Source organism: Taudactylus pleione, unplaced genomic scaffold (genome assembly GCF_031769625.1).
Source record: "Taudactylus pleione unplaced genomic scaffold, aTauple2 ptg000781l, whole genome shotgun sequence".
NCBI lineage: Eukaryota > Metazoa > Chordata > Amphibia > Anura > Myobatrachidae > Taudactylus > Taudactylus pleione.
The window spans coordinates 4,714,962-4,732,334 of record NW_028285183.1 but is presented as its reverse complement, the minus strand read 5'-3'; the positions used below and the strand labels follow the sequence as shown (position 1 = coordinate 4,732,334).

The window sequence follows — 17,373 nt, the reverse complement described above, 5'->3', positions numbered from 1 at the left end:
CGGGTCGATGTTGTTAGACTGCGCATGCGCACGACGGAGGGAGCTCCGTCGTGCGCATGCACGAGACCCGTCGAGCGATGAGAAATACGTCGCTCGGGGTCTCGCACCAAAGGGGGCGTGCTGTCGATGGTGGCTGACAGCACGCCCCCTTTGGTGGGCGTGCCGGGGGCGTGGCTGCCAGACGGAGGCGTTCCCATGGGAACGCCTACCGTCTGGGTCAGGCCCCACTGACATCACTAGTGATGTCAGTGGGAGTGACTTTGGCTCTGATAGAGCCAAAATCACTCCTGGGCTTGCGGCAGCGAGACCCAACCGCAGGGTCTCGTCGCAAGCCCGATGGTCGCGATGGTCTTTGACCATCACGACCATCATCATGGACGCTCGCTATAGCTGTGGGTCCATTTTCATGGAGGAGGGCCCTGATTCAGAGCGAGCGCTCTGGTCAGAGCGTCCGGCTCTGAATCAGGCCCATAGTCATAACCACCCGCTGAGTTGCCCATCCATCAGATCCCACAATGTTAACCCTTTCTTTGGAACACAGGGTCTCATTCAGACCCGCTCGCGAGCACAGGACGCTCGCAAGCGGGTCGATGGCACCCAAATGTGCATGCGCACAACGGAGGGAGCTCCGTCGTGCGCATATGTGAGACCCGGCGAGCGACGGGGTAGCCGTCGCTCGGGGTCTCGCACCAAAGGGGGCGTGCTGTCGATGGTGAGTGACAGCACGTCCCCTTTGGTGGGCGTGCCGGGGGCGTGGCTGCCAGACGGAGGCGTTCCCATGGGAACGCCTACCGTCTGGGTCCGGCCCCACTGACATCACTAGTGATGTCAGTGGGAGTGATTTTGGCTCTGATAGAGCCAAAATCACTCCAGGGCTTGCAGCAGCGAGACCCTACCGCAGGGTCTCGTCGCAAGCCCGATGGTTGCGATGGTCTTGACCATCGCGACCATCATCATGGACGTTCGCTATAGCTGTGGGTGGTAACCCACAGCTATGCGAGCGTCCAAGAGGCCGCTCCAAGTTGAGGTAGGAGTGCCTCAGTGTTAACATCTCCTGATCCACAGTCACTTGTTCCTCTTACCAGCCTACCCCACTGTGTAAAACGCCTGGCCTACCCATTCTGCTCCATTGTGTTAACCCCCTGCTGGCCCATCTGTCCTCTTACAGTGTTATCCCTTCCTGCCCCATAATGTTAACTCCTTGTTGGTCTGCCTATACTGCTACTCGATGTGAACCCCTAATGTCCCATTTTTATACCCCTGCTGGGCAGGGCTGTCTTAACAGCAGTGTGGGCCCTGGGCAAAGCAACGCACTGGGGCCCCTACCCATCCATTCGTGGGAAAAAAATGTAAGTGGTCAGTAAAATGAAACCCTCCTGCACGCCCATCAGTCCTCCCACACATGCAGAGAGACTCTGTCTGACTGGTCTGAAGCCGGCGGAAGAAGTGAAACTGGGACTGAGGTGAGTACTCGTCATCTGAGGGGATGGGGAGGGGGAGGTTAGATCAGAATACAGTGCACCGGTGGCCAGCTTATAAAAATATCACAATTTTACCAACTGGCCGCGGCTGCAGGGGGGTGGGTTGGCGGGCCCCTTAAAAGCAACTGCTCAACAAGCCCAGTGGAAGAGATGGCCCTGTTGCTGGGCCATAGTGTTACCTTTCTCCACCTCCTCATAGTATTAGCCCCTGTTGGCCTGGCTTTCCTGCAATGGGACAGGCTAGGAGTGTTACCACTGTGGGGTAGGAATGCTGTAACAATGCAAATGACATTATATAGCCATGGTGGGCAGAGATGGGTGACGCAAGTCATGTGATCACACATCAGTCTGGCTCAGGCCTCCATCCAGGATATCACCTACTTTCTCAGGCTTGGCCTTAGGGTAGCTCCACCAGGGCCTGATCATCGTATTGTATTCAGGGGTCTATGTACTAAGCCTTGGAGAGAGCTAAAGTGAAGAGAGATTAAGTACCAAACAATCAGTTTGTAACTGTAATTGTACAAACAGGGGGGAGGATGTATTATAGCGGCTTCGGCTGTAGCCCAATCAATTACCTTATTATTTTCTTGCTAATCCTCTTTGCTCCGGGCCAGGGCTTCTCTACCTCTCAGCATTTGCAGGACGGCGCGCTCTGCATCGCAATAAATAAAATATTTTGTACTGGCCGCCTGTGGGAAGGGACGATTCCCCGGCAGCAGGTGGGTAGCTACGCCCCTGTAAACTGGCACTCCTTGCGGGTTGCAAGTCGCCGGTTAAAATCCAGACGAGAGAAGCCTTACAGATCAAAATCCCGACGCTGGCTAGTAAGTATCTTTAACCCTCCCCCCCCCAACCCAAACCCTCCCTTGGGGGTACCTAACCCTAAGACTCGGGGGGTGGTGCATAACGCTAACCTCCCCCCGGTGGTGCCTAACTCTACCCTCCCCTTCCCCTAGCCTAAACCTAACCCTCCCGGGGGTGTGCCTAGCCCTAAGTCCCCCCGGGAGTACCTAAACCTAAGCCAAGCTAACACGTCGCAACACCCGGCTAACCTACGTTTGGTATATTGGGCGTCAGGATTTCAAGGTGGGGCTAATGATAGGTGTCGGTATATAGACGCCTATCTTTAGTCCCATGCCGGGCTTTCAGTGTCGGGATTCTGGGAAATCTAGAGACTATTCTCTGTTTATGCCACTGCAGCATTTTTTTTAGAACAACAGAACTTGGTTAAGAAAGTTGCATCTATATTGTCTGTACGTTGCAAGAGTCCTGGGGCAGTTATGATGCCTCTAGGGGGCAATTTCCCTCCTGACCCTCTTGCAGATACCCTAGTCCAATTATACAAGCAGTAAGTGCTTGTATGACAAGGCTAGGGGGTAATTTCCGGATTGTCCCTATTGCAGGTACCCTGAGGCAGTTATACAATGGGAGTAGTAAGCGCTCGTGTGACACCACTAGGGGTAATTTCCCATCTGTCCCTCTTGCAGGTACCCTGGGGCAGTTATACACTGGGAGCAGTAAGCACTCATGTGACACCACTAGGGGCAATTTACTGCCTGTCCCTATTCAGGTACCCTGGTGCAGTTATACTCTGATGGCAGTAAGCGCTCGTGTGACACCACTAGGGGTAATATCCCCATCTGTCCCTATTGCAGGTACCCTGGGGCAGTTATACTCTTGTGGCAGTAAGCTCTCATGTGATGCCACTAGGGGTAATTTCCCATCTGTCCCTATTGCAGGGACCCTGGGGCAGTTATAATCTGGTGACAGTAAGCACTCGTGTGACACCACTAGGGGTAATTTCCCATCTGTCCCTCTTGCAGGTACCCTGGGGCAATTATACACAGGGAGCAGTAAGCGCTCGTGTGACACCACTAGGGGTAATTTACTGCCTATCCGTGTTCAGGTACCCTGGGGCAGTTATACTCTGGTGGCAGTAAGCGCTCGTGTGACACCACTAGGGGTAATTTCCCATCTGTCCCTATTGCAGGTTCCCTGCTGGAAGCAGTGAGTGCTCGTGCGACACCACTAGGGGTAATTTACTGCCTGTCCGTATTCAGGTACCCTGGGGCAGTTATACTCTGGTGGCAGTAAGCGCTCGTGTGACACCACTAGGGGTAATTTCCCCATCTGTCCCTATTGCAGGTACCCTGGGGCAGTTATACTCTGGTGGCAGTAAGCTCTCATGTGACATCATTAGGGGTAATTTCCCCATCTGTCCCTATTGCAGGGACCCTGGGGCAGTTATACGCTAGGAGCAGTAAGCGCTCGTGTGACACCACTAGGGGTAATTTCCCATCTGTCCCTCTTGCAGGTACCCTGCGGCAATTAAACACAGGGAGCAGTAAGCACTCATGTGACACCACTAGGGGTAATTTACTGCTTGTCCCTATTGCAGGTACCCTGGGGCAGTTATACTCTGGCGGCAGTAAGCGCTCGTGTGACACCACTAGGGGTAATTTACTGCCTGTCCCTATTGCAGGTACCCTGGGGCAGTTATACATTGGGAGCAGTAAGCGCTCGTGTGACACCACAAGGGGTAATTTATTGCCTGTCCCTATTGCAGGTACCCTGGGGCAGTTATATGCTAGGAGCAGTAAGCGCTCGTGTGACACCATTAGGGGTAATTTCCCATCTGTTCCTCTTGCAGGTACCCTGGGGCAGTTATACTCTGGTGGCAGTAAGCGCTCATGTGACACCATTAGGTATAATTTCCCCATCTGTTCCTCTTGCAGGTACCCTGGGGCAGTTATGCTCTGGTGGCAGTAAGTGCTCATGTGACACCACTAGGGGTAATTTCCCATCTGTCCCTCTTGCTTGTACCCTGGGGCAGTTATACGTTGGGAGCAGTAAGCACTTGTGTGACACCACTAGGGGGTAATTTCCCATCTGTGCCTCTTGCAGGAACCCTGGGGCAGTTATACGTTGGGAGCAGTAAGCACTTGTGTGACACCACTAGGGGGTAATTTCCCATCTGTGCCTCTTGCAGGTACCCTGAGGCAGTTATACGCTGGGAGCAGTAAGCACTTGTGTGACACCACTAGGGGGTAATTTCCCATCTGTCCCTCTTGCAGGTACCCTGAGGCAGTTATACGCTGGGAGCAGTAAGCACTTGTGTGACACCACTAGGGGGTAATTTCCCATCTGTCCCTCTTGCAGGTACCCTGAGGCAGTTATACGTTGGGAGCAGTAAGCACTTGTGTGACACCACTAGGGGTAATTTCCCATCTGTGCCTCTTGCAGGTACCCTGGGGCAGTTATACGTTGGGAGCAGTAAGCACTTGTGTGACACCACTAGGGGGTAATTTCCCATCTGTGCCTCTTGCAGGTACCCTGGGGCAGTTATACGTTGGGAGCAGTAAGCACTTGTGTGACACCACTAGGGGTAATTTTATGCCGGTCCCTTGCAGGTACCCTGGGGCAGTTATACGTTGGGAGCAGTAAGCACTCGTGTGACACCACTAGGGGGTAATTTCCCATCTGTCCCTCTTGCAGGTACCCTGGGGCAGTTATACGTTGGGAGCAGTAAGCACTTGTGTGACACCACTAGGGGGTAATTTCCCATCTGTGCCTCTTGCAGGTACCCTGGGGCAGTTATACGTTGGGAGCAGTAAGCACTCGTGTGACACCACTAGGGGGTAATTTCCCATCTGTCCCTCTTGCAGGTACCCTGGGGCAGTTATACATTGGGAGCAGTAAGCACTTGTGTGACACCACTAGGGGGTAATTTCCCATCTGTGTCGGCAGGGGTAATTTCCCATCTGTGCCTCTTGCAGGTACCCTGGGGCAGTTATACGTTGGGAGCAGTAAGCACTTGTGTGACACCACTAGGGGTAATTTTATGCCGGTCCCTTGCAGGTACCCTGGGGCAGTTATACGTTGGGAGCAGTAAGCACTCGTGTGACACCACTAGGGGGTAATTTCCCATCTGTCCCTCTTGCAGGTACCCTGGGGCAGTTATACGTTGGGAGCAGTAAGCACTTGTGTGACACCACTAGGGGGTAATTTCCCATCTGTGCCTCTTGCAGGTACCCTGGGGCAGTTATACGTTGGGAGCAGTAAGCGCTCGTGTGACACCACTAGGGGTAATTTTGTGCCGGTCCCTTGCTAGCTTTCACCAGGGCCCCCAACTTCAGAATTCAATTGTCGAATGTGACTTGAATGGAATTTTCACATATAAACATGGAATTAAGCTGTCTGAGCGCGTTCTGTAATATACAGACTGCAATGTGCAATCATTTAATGTAGGAAAAATAGAGCCTGACAATGGGAACTGAACAGTCCAGACAGCTGGCAGTCTGCATACACTCAGGGTCAGTCATTACGCAGCTGAAAATGGATTAATGAATTGTTGTAATGAGATAAACATTCAGTAAATGGGTTCAATCACTTTCCTAATAATATCTGACATGAACACAACTTTGTAGAGGCCCTGATTCAGACCCACTCGCGAGCGGCTGTCCGCTCGCAAGTGGGTCGATGGTGTGCACTGCGCATGCGCACGACGGAGGGAGCTCCGTCGTGCGCATGCGCCAGACACGACGAGCGAAGGATTTTCCTTCGCTCGTTATGTCTGATCAAAGGGGGCGTGCTGTCGATGTTGATTGACAGCACGCCCCCTTTGGTGGGCGTGCCGGGGGCGTGCCTCCCAGACGGGGGCGTTCCCAAGGGAACGCCTACCGTCAGAAGCCAAAATCACTCCAGGGCCTTGAGAAACTCAACCGCAGGCTTCTGTACGCAGTGGCGATGGTCGCGATGGTCAAGACCATCGCGGCCATCAATCTGCACGCTCGTATAGGCTGTGGGTGGTGACCAGGAGGACGCTCCATAGTTATGGAGGACGGCCCTCATTCAGAGCGTGCGCTCTGCTCAGAGCGTCCGGCTCTGAATGAGGGCCAGAGTCTGTAAAACGGATGGAGTCTCCATGGATCATTGGTTTATGCTCTTATTTGGCGCAAGCTATTGTCCTCTGTTATCAGGTAACTTTGGCTTCCAGCTGTGTCTGGCTTACAGGCAGGAAATGAAGTGTGTATGAACACAAATGCTTCCCCCATCCTCAGAGAATCATCTGATACAGAAATATCTGCACGTAGGTCTGTGACATCAACTAACGTCTCTATTCTTCTTCTGCATATTTAGATGTAACTTGTGTTTTATGCTTCTTGAAATCAGCGCAGAACTGAGAGGTCGGCGTTGGACAGAGCAGCGAATATAACAAAGTGCAAAGTGAGGACGAGATATTAAGAAACATAATGGAAGGTTGTCAGGTTGTCAGGCCCTGTGATTTCTGCCACCGCTACGTAATTCACAGCTCCTCACAGGGTTAAGTTACTTTATTAAGATTAAAGTTTTAAAATAAATTACAGGGAAAAAACTCATGTGAAGCAGGTTCTGTACATCAAGTCCAACATGGTCTCCGTGACCTGTCCTGCGGGAGGTCCTCAGCGCTGGCGTGTGAAGTCGCAGACGCCAACTTTGGGATTTCAGACTCGCTAAGTGCCTGAAACTGCTTCAACCCCCCCTCCTCTCATTCCCTAAAAGGGACTTATTGTACCTGCCAATAAGTTCAGTGTATATACAGAAAATAACAGGACAATCTTAGTATTTAGCATTTAAAAAGGCAAAAATGAATAAGGCATCGGGGCTGTCAGGAGGTGCCACTCATGTGCCCTGTGTTGAATTAACAAGGGGTAAAAAAAAGACAATTGCCCCAAACCTATCTGATCAGGGGCCGACCTGTACTCATCCTAGCAGTAGAGTCTGTGACCAGCTTCTCACTCAGCCCCCTGGTGTCCCAGGAAGATAAAACTCTCTTATCTCCGAGGTAAATATCAAGTTCAAAAACTTAAAAAAAAAAATACAATCCAGCCAAACAAAAGACAATATAACAAAAATATATCCTTACTCTTATTATAATCCAAAGGATAGTTGACATTAGTCTGTGTCCTCGATCTGAAACTACATTACTTATAAGGCCGACTTATCATTAGGGACCTGACCAATACCGCAGCAATAAAAAATAGAACAAAAAAAGAATCACTTATTGGCCATCCATCATATAACCCTAGACCTAACCCGCGCCCTAATACAGGCCGATCCCATAATTTGTACCAGTTGAAACGTTGGGGGCTATTTTTCTTTTGGCTCTTGAGAAAACTTGATACATTGTCCATCTGAGGTACAATTCTCCCCTTGGGTGGGGACTGGGGTCCCTCCATTAATGTCCTAAAGCCGACCGTTGTTCCTCTAGTACTGTCTGTCTTTCTGTGACATTTCATACCATGGGTTCTGTAATGGAAACAGAGCAAAGATCAGCATTGTTCTCTGGAAACACAACGCCATGTACACAACTATCATAGCGATATAACACGGTGAGTGCCCATCAGAGCAGCGACTGCCCTATAACATGATCGTGAGGAGGCTCATATAACCGCCAGTCAGGTTACAGCGAGTGCTGCTACTTCGCGGATGGAGGGTCTGATACAGAGTCTTTCGACTCAGCAGCGATGCGAATATATGCTATTGCCGCAGGAGGCACATGGAGAAATAAAGACCCCTCCTGCCGGCATCACAGATCCGAATGCTGCATCTGAAGATGCAGCGTCGGATCAGAATTGCGACCATCGGTCGTGATTGTTGCAGCCATCGGCCATCTGAGCAAGCGTAAGCTTACTCGGAATGACCGCCGGAAGTGCTAAGCCGGGGGCCAGGAAATCTGCATCGGAAGACGCAGACCCAGGTCTCGACACACTTACAAATGGAGACGACACGCCTATGTTTTGCAAAAAGGCCTCCGACGCCGCCCCCTCCCAATCCCCAAACGGCAGCAGCATGTCAATCATGCTGCAGCTTAGGGGGCATTGTGAGCGACGACGCAGGACCCCTTATGCACATGTGCAGTCCCCGCGCGACATCGGACTTGTACGTAAACCAATGGAATTTATGGAAGCAAACGACAATCAAACGTTTGCTCCGAAGACGCCGTAAAATGGGCGAATACGTCATTCAGAAGAGTTGGTTAAATCCCTTTGATTTAACCATTTAGTCTCAACAGCCATTTTTGTCTGTTTTCCAGCATTTCGCAGCAAATGGCTAATTGCCGTTTGTTTCCATACAGTATCAGATTCCCGTTCCAACCAGTCAACTAGTTGGCTGGTTGAAAAGCTAATTTTGTGTGGACAGCGCAAGTGCCCTCTAGGGGGCGGATTTTGTGTTGACAGAAAATCATACAAAGCGATTAACTTTGCAGGGCCGAAACTAGGATATCTGTCACCCGGTGCAAGGCAGCAATTTTGCGCCCCCCTCCCTTCCCGTACCTGGATTTTGTCCTTGCTCCTCCATAAGGCAGTGCATTACTCAGACGTCCCTGGTTCCATGCTCGTTGCCATGGGGTTCCATGCTCGTTTCCAGGGGGGTTTATGCTCGTTGCCAGGGGGGTTTGAAGGCAGAAGATGCAGCTCTCAGCATCCTCTCCCTGCAGCGCCAGCGTTCCCGGCACTTCCGGGAACGCTGTGTGCATTGCGCTCTGCTAACAGACACTAGAGGTCTAGTAGGACCTCTAGCATCTGTCTCTTCCTTGGCGGCGGCCATTTTTTGATGCCCGTTTTCAGCAGAGTCCATGCGGACGGCTAGTCCGCATGGAATCTGCTGAAAACGGCCATCCAAAAATGGCCGCCGCCAAGGAAGAGACAGACGCTAGAGGACCAGTAAGGACCTCTAGCATTAGTCTCCTCTTCGGCGCCGGCCATTTTCAGATGGCAGAGTCTGCATTTTCACCCCCCCGCAATTCCCTCCCGGTGCACGTGCACCTCTAGCCCCCCCTAGTTGCGGCCCTGAACTTTGTATCTGGAACAAACCACGACGGGGAAAATACATACATTAGTTTTGCATGCACGGTAAATACTGGCTGCTTTTGCATGTAGCCCACAAATACTAGACCGCTTTATTTTGACACCAATTTAGATGAGCTTGGGCACACCCCTCCCAAATCTAAGGGACCCATTTGATAATGATCCTTATTACTGTCTGTATATTTCGGTGAGTATCGCAGTGATATTACTAATGCGTATTCCATTGGTATTGAACATTATTTACCGCACCGGCGTGGTCCTTCTCCTCGGCAGCAGCCTTCGCTCTGTTGCAGGCAGCCTAACGCTGTCAAAGTCGGCCTTTTGTGTAATTCGCGACGGCCAGTCTGCACACGTATATAACACTTGGCGGTTATTCGGCAATACCTGGAAGGCTTCACTCAAAATGGAAAGGCTGTTGTTTGGTCCCTATTGCTGGCAACGGGAACCGTATTGCTCTCGCCATCAGATGGGCAAGCAGTACAGTGACAAACGGCGCTAGGCTAAGCTTACCGCTGTTTGTTAAATACTAATAGGAGGGCACAATCCCTTTAGTAAGTGCTAAGGGGTTTAGGTCTTATTGTTAAGTGGGGTCCTCAATCTCTCTGCACATTTTAAATCTGCCCCCTTCACCCCTCGCAGCACAACATGGTGCAAAGTTACTTGCTCTGTTTTGCTTTGCTCCTCAGAACCAGCCTCTTGGTAGGACTTCCAGCCAAAGACGCGATTATTTACACCTTATAGACTGCAACACAATGTAACGTGCCCAGACGCACCTCATCCTCATAATCCCGTTTTGGCATGGAGCGGCTGTACGAATCGTTCTCCTCGTAGACATTGGACGCAGTGTTCACATGACCCAGGTCAGGCTTTGCTCGCACTTTGGGGAACAGGCTCTGAGGCACGGCACTTGATTCTGCATACATATCGTCAATCTTATTAATTAACTGTGTGTGCTCGTTGTTCTTCTTTCCTTTCTTGGACCTGTGGTACACAGGAGAAGGACATTCAGATCACACTAAAACTCACAATGCGGCCCTTTAGTTGCTGTGGAACTACACATCCCAACATGCCCTGACATAGTTTTGCTGTTAGGTTGAATCCCCCTGTGTGTCAGCGCCATCTTGTGGCAGATCGTCATATTCCTAAAGAGGGAACTGCCACATAATGATTCCAGAATGCAGATTTCTAAAAATAAAACCTCCCTCACTGTACAGGCAGCGGCCATCATAACAGCCCTGGGGACGCAAGCCTAGTGCAGCACATTACCAGGGACGGAGCACAGGGGTCTTAGAGGGTATTTGCCAGCCAAGCCGACTACTGTTCAAGTGTGATAAGTGCCTTTACCTGACGGTAATTCCAATAACTGCGCCAAGTAAACTGACAACGGCGACGCCGAGCACGGCTCCAACTATGACCAGGATAAGCAGGAAATCTGGGGAGAAGAACATAAGAAGACAGAAGACTTGTTTACCGAGCGCCATAGAATATTTATTCTTTATTTCATTTTATGTGTGTGTCTATATGTCTCTCTCTTTCGCGGCCTAGCGATTTACAAATGCTACACTCAGACATCCGCATATGGTGCTACCATTTTCCCTGGTGATAGGAAATATTTGGAGGTAGATATACAGTGCCACAACCCTACGCATTTCGCCTAAACCTCATCTAAACCATACTTGCTTACTTCTTGGACCTCTCCTCCTGGGAGTCTACAACCCCAGACCCCATTTCCCTTTTTTTTTTACAAGAAGTTATGTTATCAAGGCCCGGCCTCCTGCTGCGCAATAGTGCAATTCATCACGCAGTGGCGGGGACGGCCCCTCGATGACAATTTGCTGCGAATTGCGTAAAAAAGATAACAGGGATCCGGGAGTACTCCCTGAAATTTGTGAGTCTGGGAGTAAGAAGGAGTTAAACTCATTATAAAATCAATCTGTACTATTTATAACTGATTCGCATTCTGTCTATACCTCTATCTCAAGGCTTCTATTAGGACTCACGTAGAGTAATAATATAATTGGTGACATAGTGTAACAGTCCAGCATGATGACCTAACCCTTGGCACTCCATGGAAATGTTTAAAGGGTCTATTTATTATCAGTCCACTGATCGCAGTGCTAAACCTGATATTTAAAATAAGCCACTTTCCCAACGCCAATTAGCTAAATATAAATTGCCCTGGCAGCTGAATGATACAAATGCGTGTTAAAATAATAGTTCATTTTGATGTTTGTACTCTAATAACAGAACAGGCATTATGGAGGTGTAAGTACTACCAGGATAATTCCCCGTTTCTCGCCACCCCAGAGGATTATCGCTGGAAGTAGCCATGCAGCCATGATAAATTGGCTTCCTAGCTACTTTGTCATTGATTACGTTGAGCATTATTTAATAATATGCTGTTGTAACCCATAGCAACCAATGGGGTATTAACCTTATCTGACTGGCTACACCAGATCCTTATGGCTGCTATCTGATTGTTACATTTGTGACAAAGGAATATATACTATCATAAAACGGAGAAAGAAGAACATTTCTGATATAAATTACATGAGTCAGATTATCTGTGAAACTGAGACTAGAGCACTGTGGCCCCAACGACTGGCAGAGTCCAGTTTGGGGGTATGAGGCAGGTGCCGATCTATGCGCCAGTACTAGAAACTTACTGTCTTTACATTCCTCTCCTGAGTACCCAAAGTCACATCTGCAAGAAATCCAGAGAAAGAATCGTCAGTGGTTGCAATCAATAAAAAAAAAAAAAAAAATGTAGAAAAGTCAGAATGTGGTTTGTGTTCCCAATTGTATTGATAACGCTACTGCGTGGGTCTTCCAGGGTCATCTACAAAGCGCAAAAAATGCAGATCAGCGTGTGAGTGTGCCTATCACACCGGGTTCCTTATTGCATTGGGGCATTTTTGTGTGTCTGACGCTTTTATTACATTGCTCGGAGTGAGACTAGAAACGCGCTTTCCACAATTATGAAGCAGGAAAGTGCAAAACGCGTCATGTAATAAGTAGAGGGACAAGGTGGGATTTCTGGCCAGGGATACAAGTTCATTGTGGAAGGGAAATGCTTGTGCATCCCCTTAGAAGAGGGAATTCCTTTATCAACAGCCCCCCGTAAGGCTCATTAAATATTTCTGTCCCACAAAATACACTTGGGTTTTTCACTTCAGTAGAAAACTAAGGGGTAAATGTACTAAAGCGAGAATTTTTAGAAGTGGAGATGTTGCCCATAGCAACCACTCAGATTCTAGCTATTATAAATGATAAGTAGAATCTGACTGGTTGCTATGCGCAACATCTCCACCTCTAAAAACCTGCACTTTAGTAAGTATACCCCTAAGTGTAGTAATCCACACTTTATTTAATTTATTTATACAGTATCTTACTGGGAATAAAAATAATAATGATGGTAACCGACCCACACCATTCTCCAATTGTACTGTGAAAACTTTTTCACACCAGAGACTGAAAATCCACGCGTTTTCCCATAATAATCCGTTCATTAGGCATGTTATGGCTTGGTGTCTGTGATAACAATTCCAGTATGATTGTCTCCCTCTAGTGGTGAATTCATTAAACTGTTTCCATTATGAATTAACCATATCTATCTGTAGTTACAGACGCTGAAACGTCTTCTGTGGTGGCTCTTGAACCTGTTCGTCTGATTGGCCCTATACATAGTTGCCTACCTTTGAAAAAGCATTTCAGGGAGAGTGTGAAAACAACACCTATGAGCGCGGGGGTGAAGTGGCGTGTACTTCTACATTTGAGAAATATGCCATAAAATTTACTTACATCCAAATGTAAATGAGCCCCAAAGCAGTTAGTAAGATCTACTTGTTGATGAAAACACATTGATACATATAAGAAAGTGCATGTAGCCATAGGGATCATTGTGCCTTATACCAGTGCAGGAAAATTATAAAAATGATTAATTTTGAATGTACATATATACCTCTGTGTGTATATATATATATATATACAGGTTGAGTCTCCCATATCCAAAATGCTTGGGACCAGGGGTGTTTTGGATAACGGAGTATTCCGTATTTTGGAATATTTGCATTTAATAATGAAATATTTTGGGAATGGGACACAAATATAAACACAGAATGCATTTATGTTCTATATACATCTTATACATACAGCCTGCAGGTCGTTTTACACAATATTTTCAATAATTTTGTGGCTCAAACAAAGTTTGAGTACAGAAATGAAATTCATTTATGTTTCATATACACCTTATACACACAGGCTGTAGGTCATTTTATACATTATTTTTAATAATTTGTGCATTAGACAAAGTTTGTGTACATTGAACCGTCAAAAATCAAAGGTTTCATTATCTCAGTCATGCCAAAAAAATTCCGTTTTTCGGAATATTCCGTATTTTGGAATATTTGGATATGGGAGACTCAACCTGTAATATATTTTTTATAGCTACATAATGGGGGAAAGGTGTAATCAGGGAGTATTGTGATGATTAGATGCTGGGATTGTGATGTATCACTGTGTATATATAGTTGTACGATGTGTGTGGAGTGTTGTATTAAATTACTGTATGTGTACTGTAATTACTGTGTGTACACTGTTATTACTGTGTGTGTGTGTGTGTACTGTTATTACTGTATGTGTACTGTTATAACTGTGCGTGTACTGTTATCACTGTGTGTGTGCTGTTATTACTGTATGTGTACTGTCATTACTGTGCGTGTACTGTTTATACTGTATGTGTGTACTGTTATTACTGTAGGTGTGTATTGTTATTACTGTATGTGTACTGATATTACTGTAGGTGTGTACTGTTATTACTGTGTGTGTACTGTTATTACTGTATGTGCACTGTTATTACTGTATGTGTACTGTTATTACTGTATGTGTACTGTTATTATTGTATGTGTGTAGTGTTATTACTGTTTGTGGACTGTTATTACTGTATGTGTACTGTTATTACTGTATGTGTACTGTTATTACTGTGTGTGTGTGTACTGTTATTACTGTGTGTACTGTTATTACTGTGTGTGTACTGTTATTACTGTAGGTGTGTACTGTTATTACTGTGTGTGTACTGTTATTACTGTATGTGTACTGTTATTACTGTAGGTGTGTACTGTTATTACTGTGTGTATACTGTTATTACTGTATGTGTACTGTTATTACTGTAGGTGTGTACTGTTATTGCCGTATGTGTGTAGTGTTATTACTGTAGGTGTACTCTTATTACTGTATGTGCACTGTTATTACTGTAGGTGTACTCTTATTACTGTAGGTGTGTACTGTTATTACTGTATGTGCACTGTTATTACTGTAGGTGTGTACTGTTATTACTGTGTGTGTACTGTTATTACTGTATGTGTACTGTTATTAATGTATCCGTGTAGTGTTATTACTATATGTGTACTGTTATTACTGTATGTGTACTGTTATTACTGTGTGTGTACTGTTATTACTGTATGTGTGTAGTGTTATTACTGTGTGTGTACTGTTATTACTGTATGTGCACTGTTATTACTGTAGGTCTGTACTGTTATTACTGTATGTGTACTGTTATTACTGTGTGTGTACTGTTATTACTGTATGTGTGTACTGTTATTACTGTGTGTACTGTTATTACTGTGTGTGTACTGTTATTACTGAATGTCCACTGTTATTACTGTAGGTCTGTACTGTTATTACTGTATGTGCACTGTTATTACTGTATGCGTGTAGTGTTATTACTGTGTGTGTACTGTTATTACTGTGTGTACTGTTATTACTGTGTGTGTACTGTTATTACTGTATGTGTGTAGTGTTATTACTGTATGTGCACTGTTATTACTGTATGTGCACTGTTATTACTGTAGGTGTGTACTGTTATTACTGTATGCGTGTAGTGTTATTACTGTATGTGTACTGTTATTACTGTGTGTGTACTGTTATTATTGTGTGTGTGTACTGTTATTACTGTGTGTGTGTGTACTGTTATTACTGTAGGTGTGTACTGTTATTACTGTATGTGTGTAGTGTTATTACTGTAGGTGTACTATTATTACTGTATGGTGTGTACTGTATGGTGTGTACTGTTATTACTGTGTGTGTGTGTACTGTTATTACTGTGTGTGTACTGTTATGACTGTAGGTGTGTACTGCTATTACTGTATGTGTGTAGTGTTATTACTGTAGGTGTACTGTTATTACTGTATGCACACTGTTATTACTGTATGTGTGTACTGTTATTACTGTATGTGCACTGTTATTACTGTAGGTGTGTACTGTTATTACTGTATGTGTACTGTTATTACTGTAGGTGTGTACTGTTATTACTGTATGTGTACTGTTATTACTGTATGCGTGTAGTGTTATTACTGTATGTGCACTGTTATTAATGTAGGTGTGTACTGTTATTACTGTATGTGTACTGTTATTACTGTATGCGTGTAGTGCTATTACTGTATGTGTACTGTTATTACTGTGTGTGTACTGTTATTACTGTATGTGTGTACTGTTATTACTGTATGTGCACTGTTATTACTGTATGCGTGTAGTGTTATTACTGTGTGTACTGTTATTACTGTGTGTGCACTGTTATTACTTTATGTGCACTGTTATTACTGTGTGTGTACTGTTATTACTGTGTGTGTACTGTTATTACTGTATGTGCACTATTACTGTATGTGTACTGTTATTACTGTAGGTGTGTACTGTTATTACTGTGTGTGTACTGTTATTACTGTAGGTGTGTACTGTTATTACTGTGTGTGTACTGTTATTACTGTATGTGTGTAGTGTTATTACTGTATGTGCACTGTTATTACTGTATGTGTACTGTTATTACTGTGTGTGTACTGTTATTACTGTAGGTGTGTACTGTTATTACTGTGTGTGTACTGTTATTACTGTATGTGTGTAGTGTTATTACTGTATGTGCACTGTTATTACTGTATGTGTACTGTTATTACTGTATGTGCACTGTTATTACTGTAGGTGTGTACTGTTATTACTGTATGCGTGTAGTGTTATTACTGTATGTGTACTGTTATTACTGTGTGTGTACTGTTATTATTGTGTGTGTGTACTGTTATTACTGTGTGTGTGTGTACTGTTATTACTGTAGGTGTGTACTGTTATTACTGTATGTGTGTAGTGTTATTACTGTAGGTGTACTATTATTACTGTATGGTGTGTACTGTATGGTGTGTACTGTTATTACTGTGTGTGTGTGTACTGTTATTACTGTGTGTGTACTGTTATTACTGTAGGTGTGTACTGTTATTACTGTATGTGTGTAGTGTTATTACTGTAGGTGTACTGTTATTACTGTATGCACACTGTTATTACTGTATGTGTGTACTGTTATTACTGTATGTGCACTGTTATTACTGTAGGTGTGTACTGTTATTACTGTATGTGTACTGTTATTACTGTAGGTGTGTACTGTTATTACTGTATGTGTACTGTTATTACTGTGTGTGTGTACTGTTATTACTGTATGTGTACTGTTATTACTGTATGTGCACTGTTATTACTGTGTGTACTGTTATTACTGTGTGTGTACTGTTATTACTGTATGCGTGTAGTGTTATTACTGTATGCGTGTAGTGTTATTACTGTGTGTGTACTGTTATTACTGTGTGTGTGTACTGTTATTACTGTATGTGTACTGTTATTACTGTGTGTACTGTTATTACTGTGTGTGTACTGTTATTACTGTGTGTGTGTGTACTGTTATTACTGTGTGTACTGTTATTACTGTGTGTGTACTGTTATTACTGTAGGTGTGTACTGTTATTACTGTGTGTGTACTGTTATTACTGTATGTGCACTGTTATTACTGTAGGTGTGTACTGTTATTACTGTGTGTGTACTGTTATTACTGTATGTGTACTGTTATTACTGTAGGTGTGTACTGTTATTGCCGAATGTGTGTAGTGTTATTACTGTAGGTGTACTCTTATTACTGTATGTGCACTGTTATTACTGTAGGTGTGTACTGTTATTACTGTATGTGCACTGTTATTACTGTAGGTGTGTACGGTTATTACTGTGTGTGTACTGTT

The 17,373-nt window shown here is 45.6% G+C and overlaps 1 protein-coding gene across 1 annotated transcript in view; it reads right to left on the bottom strand.

Moving 5' to 3' along the window:
- Nucleotides 1–6,798: 6,798 nt before the first annotated feature.
- MUC13 (mucin 13, cell surface associated) overlaps nucleotides 6,799–17,373 on the bottom strand; it is a 54,700-nt gene continuing 44,125 nt past the window's right edge. Inside the window, exons 9-12 of the mRNA XM_088457737.1 lie at nucleotides 11,998–12,035; nucleotides 10,676–10,763; nucleotides 10,105–10,312; nucleotides 6,799–7,769 (exon numbers count right to left, since the gene is read on the bottom strand). Coding sequence (XP_088313863.1) covers nucleotides 7,728–7,769; nucleotides 10,105–10,312; nucleotides 10,676–10,763; nucleotides 11,998–12,035 — 376 coding nt within the window. The 3' untranslated portion in view covers nucleotides 6,799–7,727. The remainder of the gene's footprint in view (nucleotides 7,770–10,104; nucleotides 10,313–10,675; nucleotides 10,764–11,997; nucleotides 12,036–17,373) is intronic.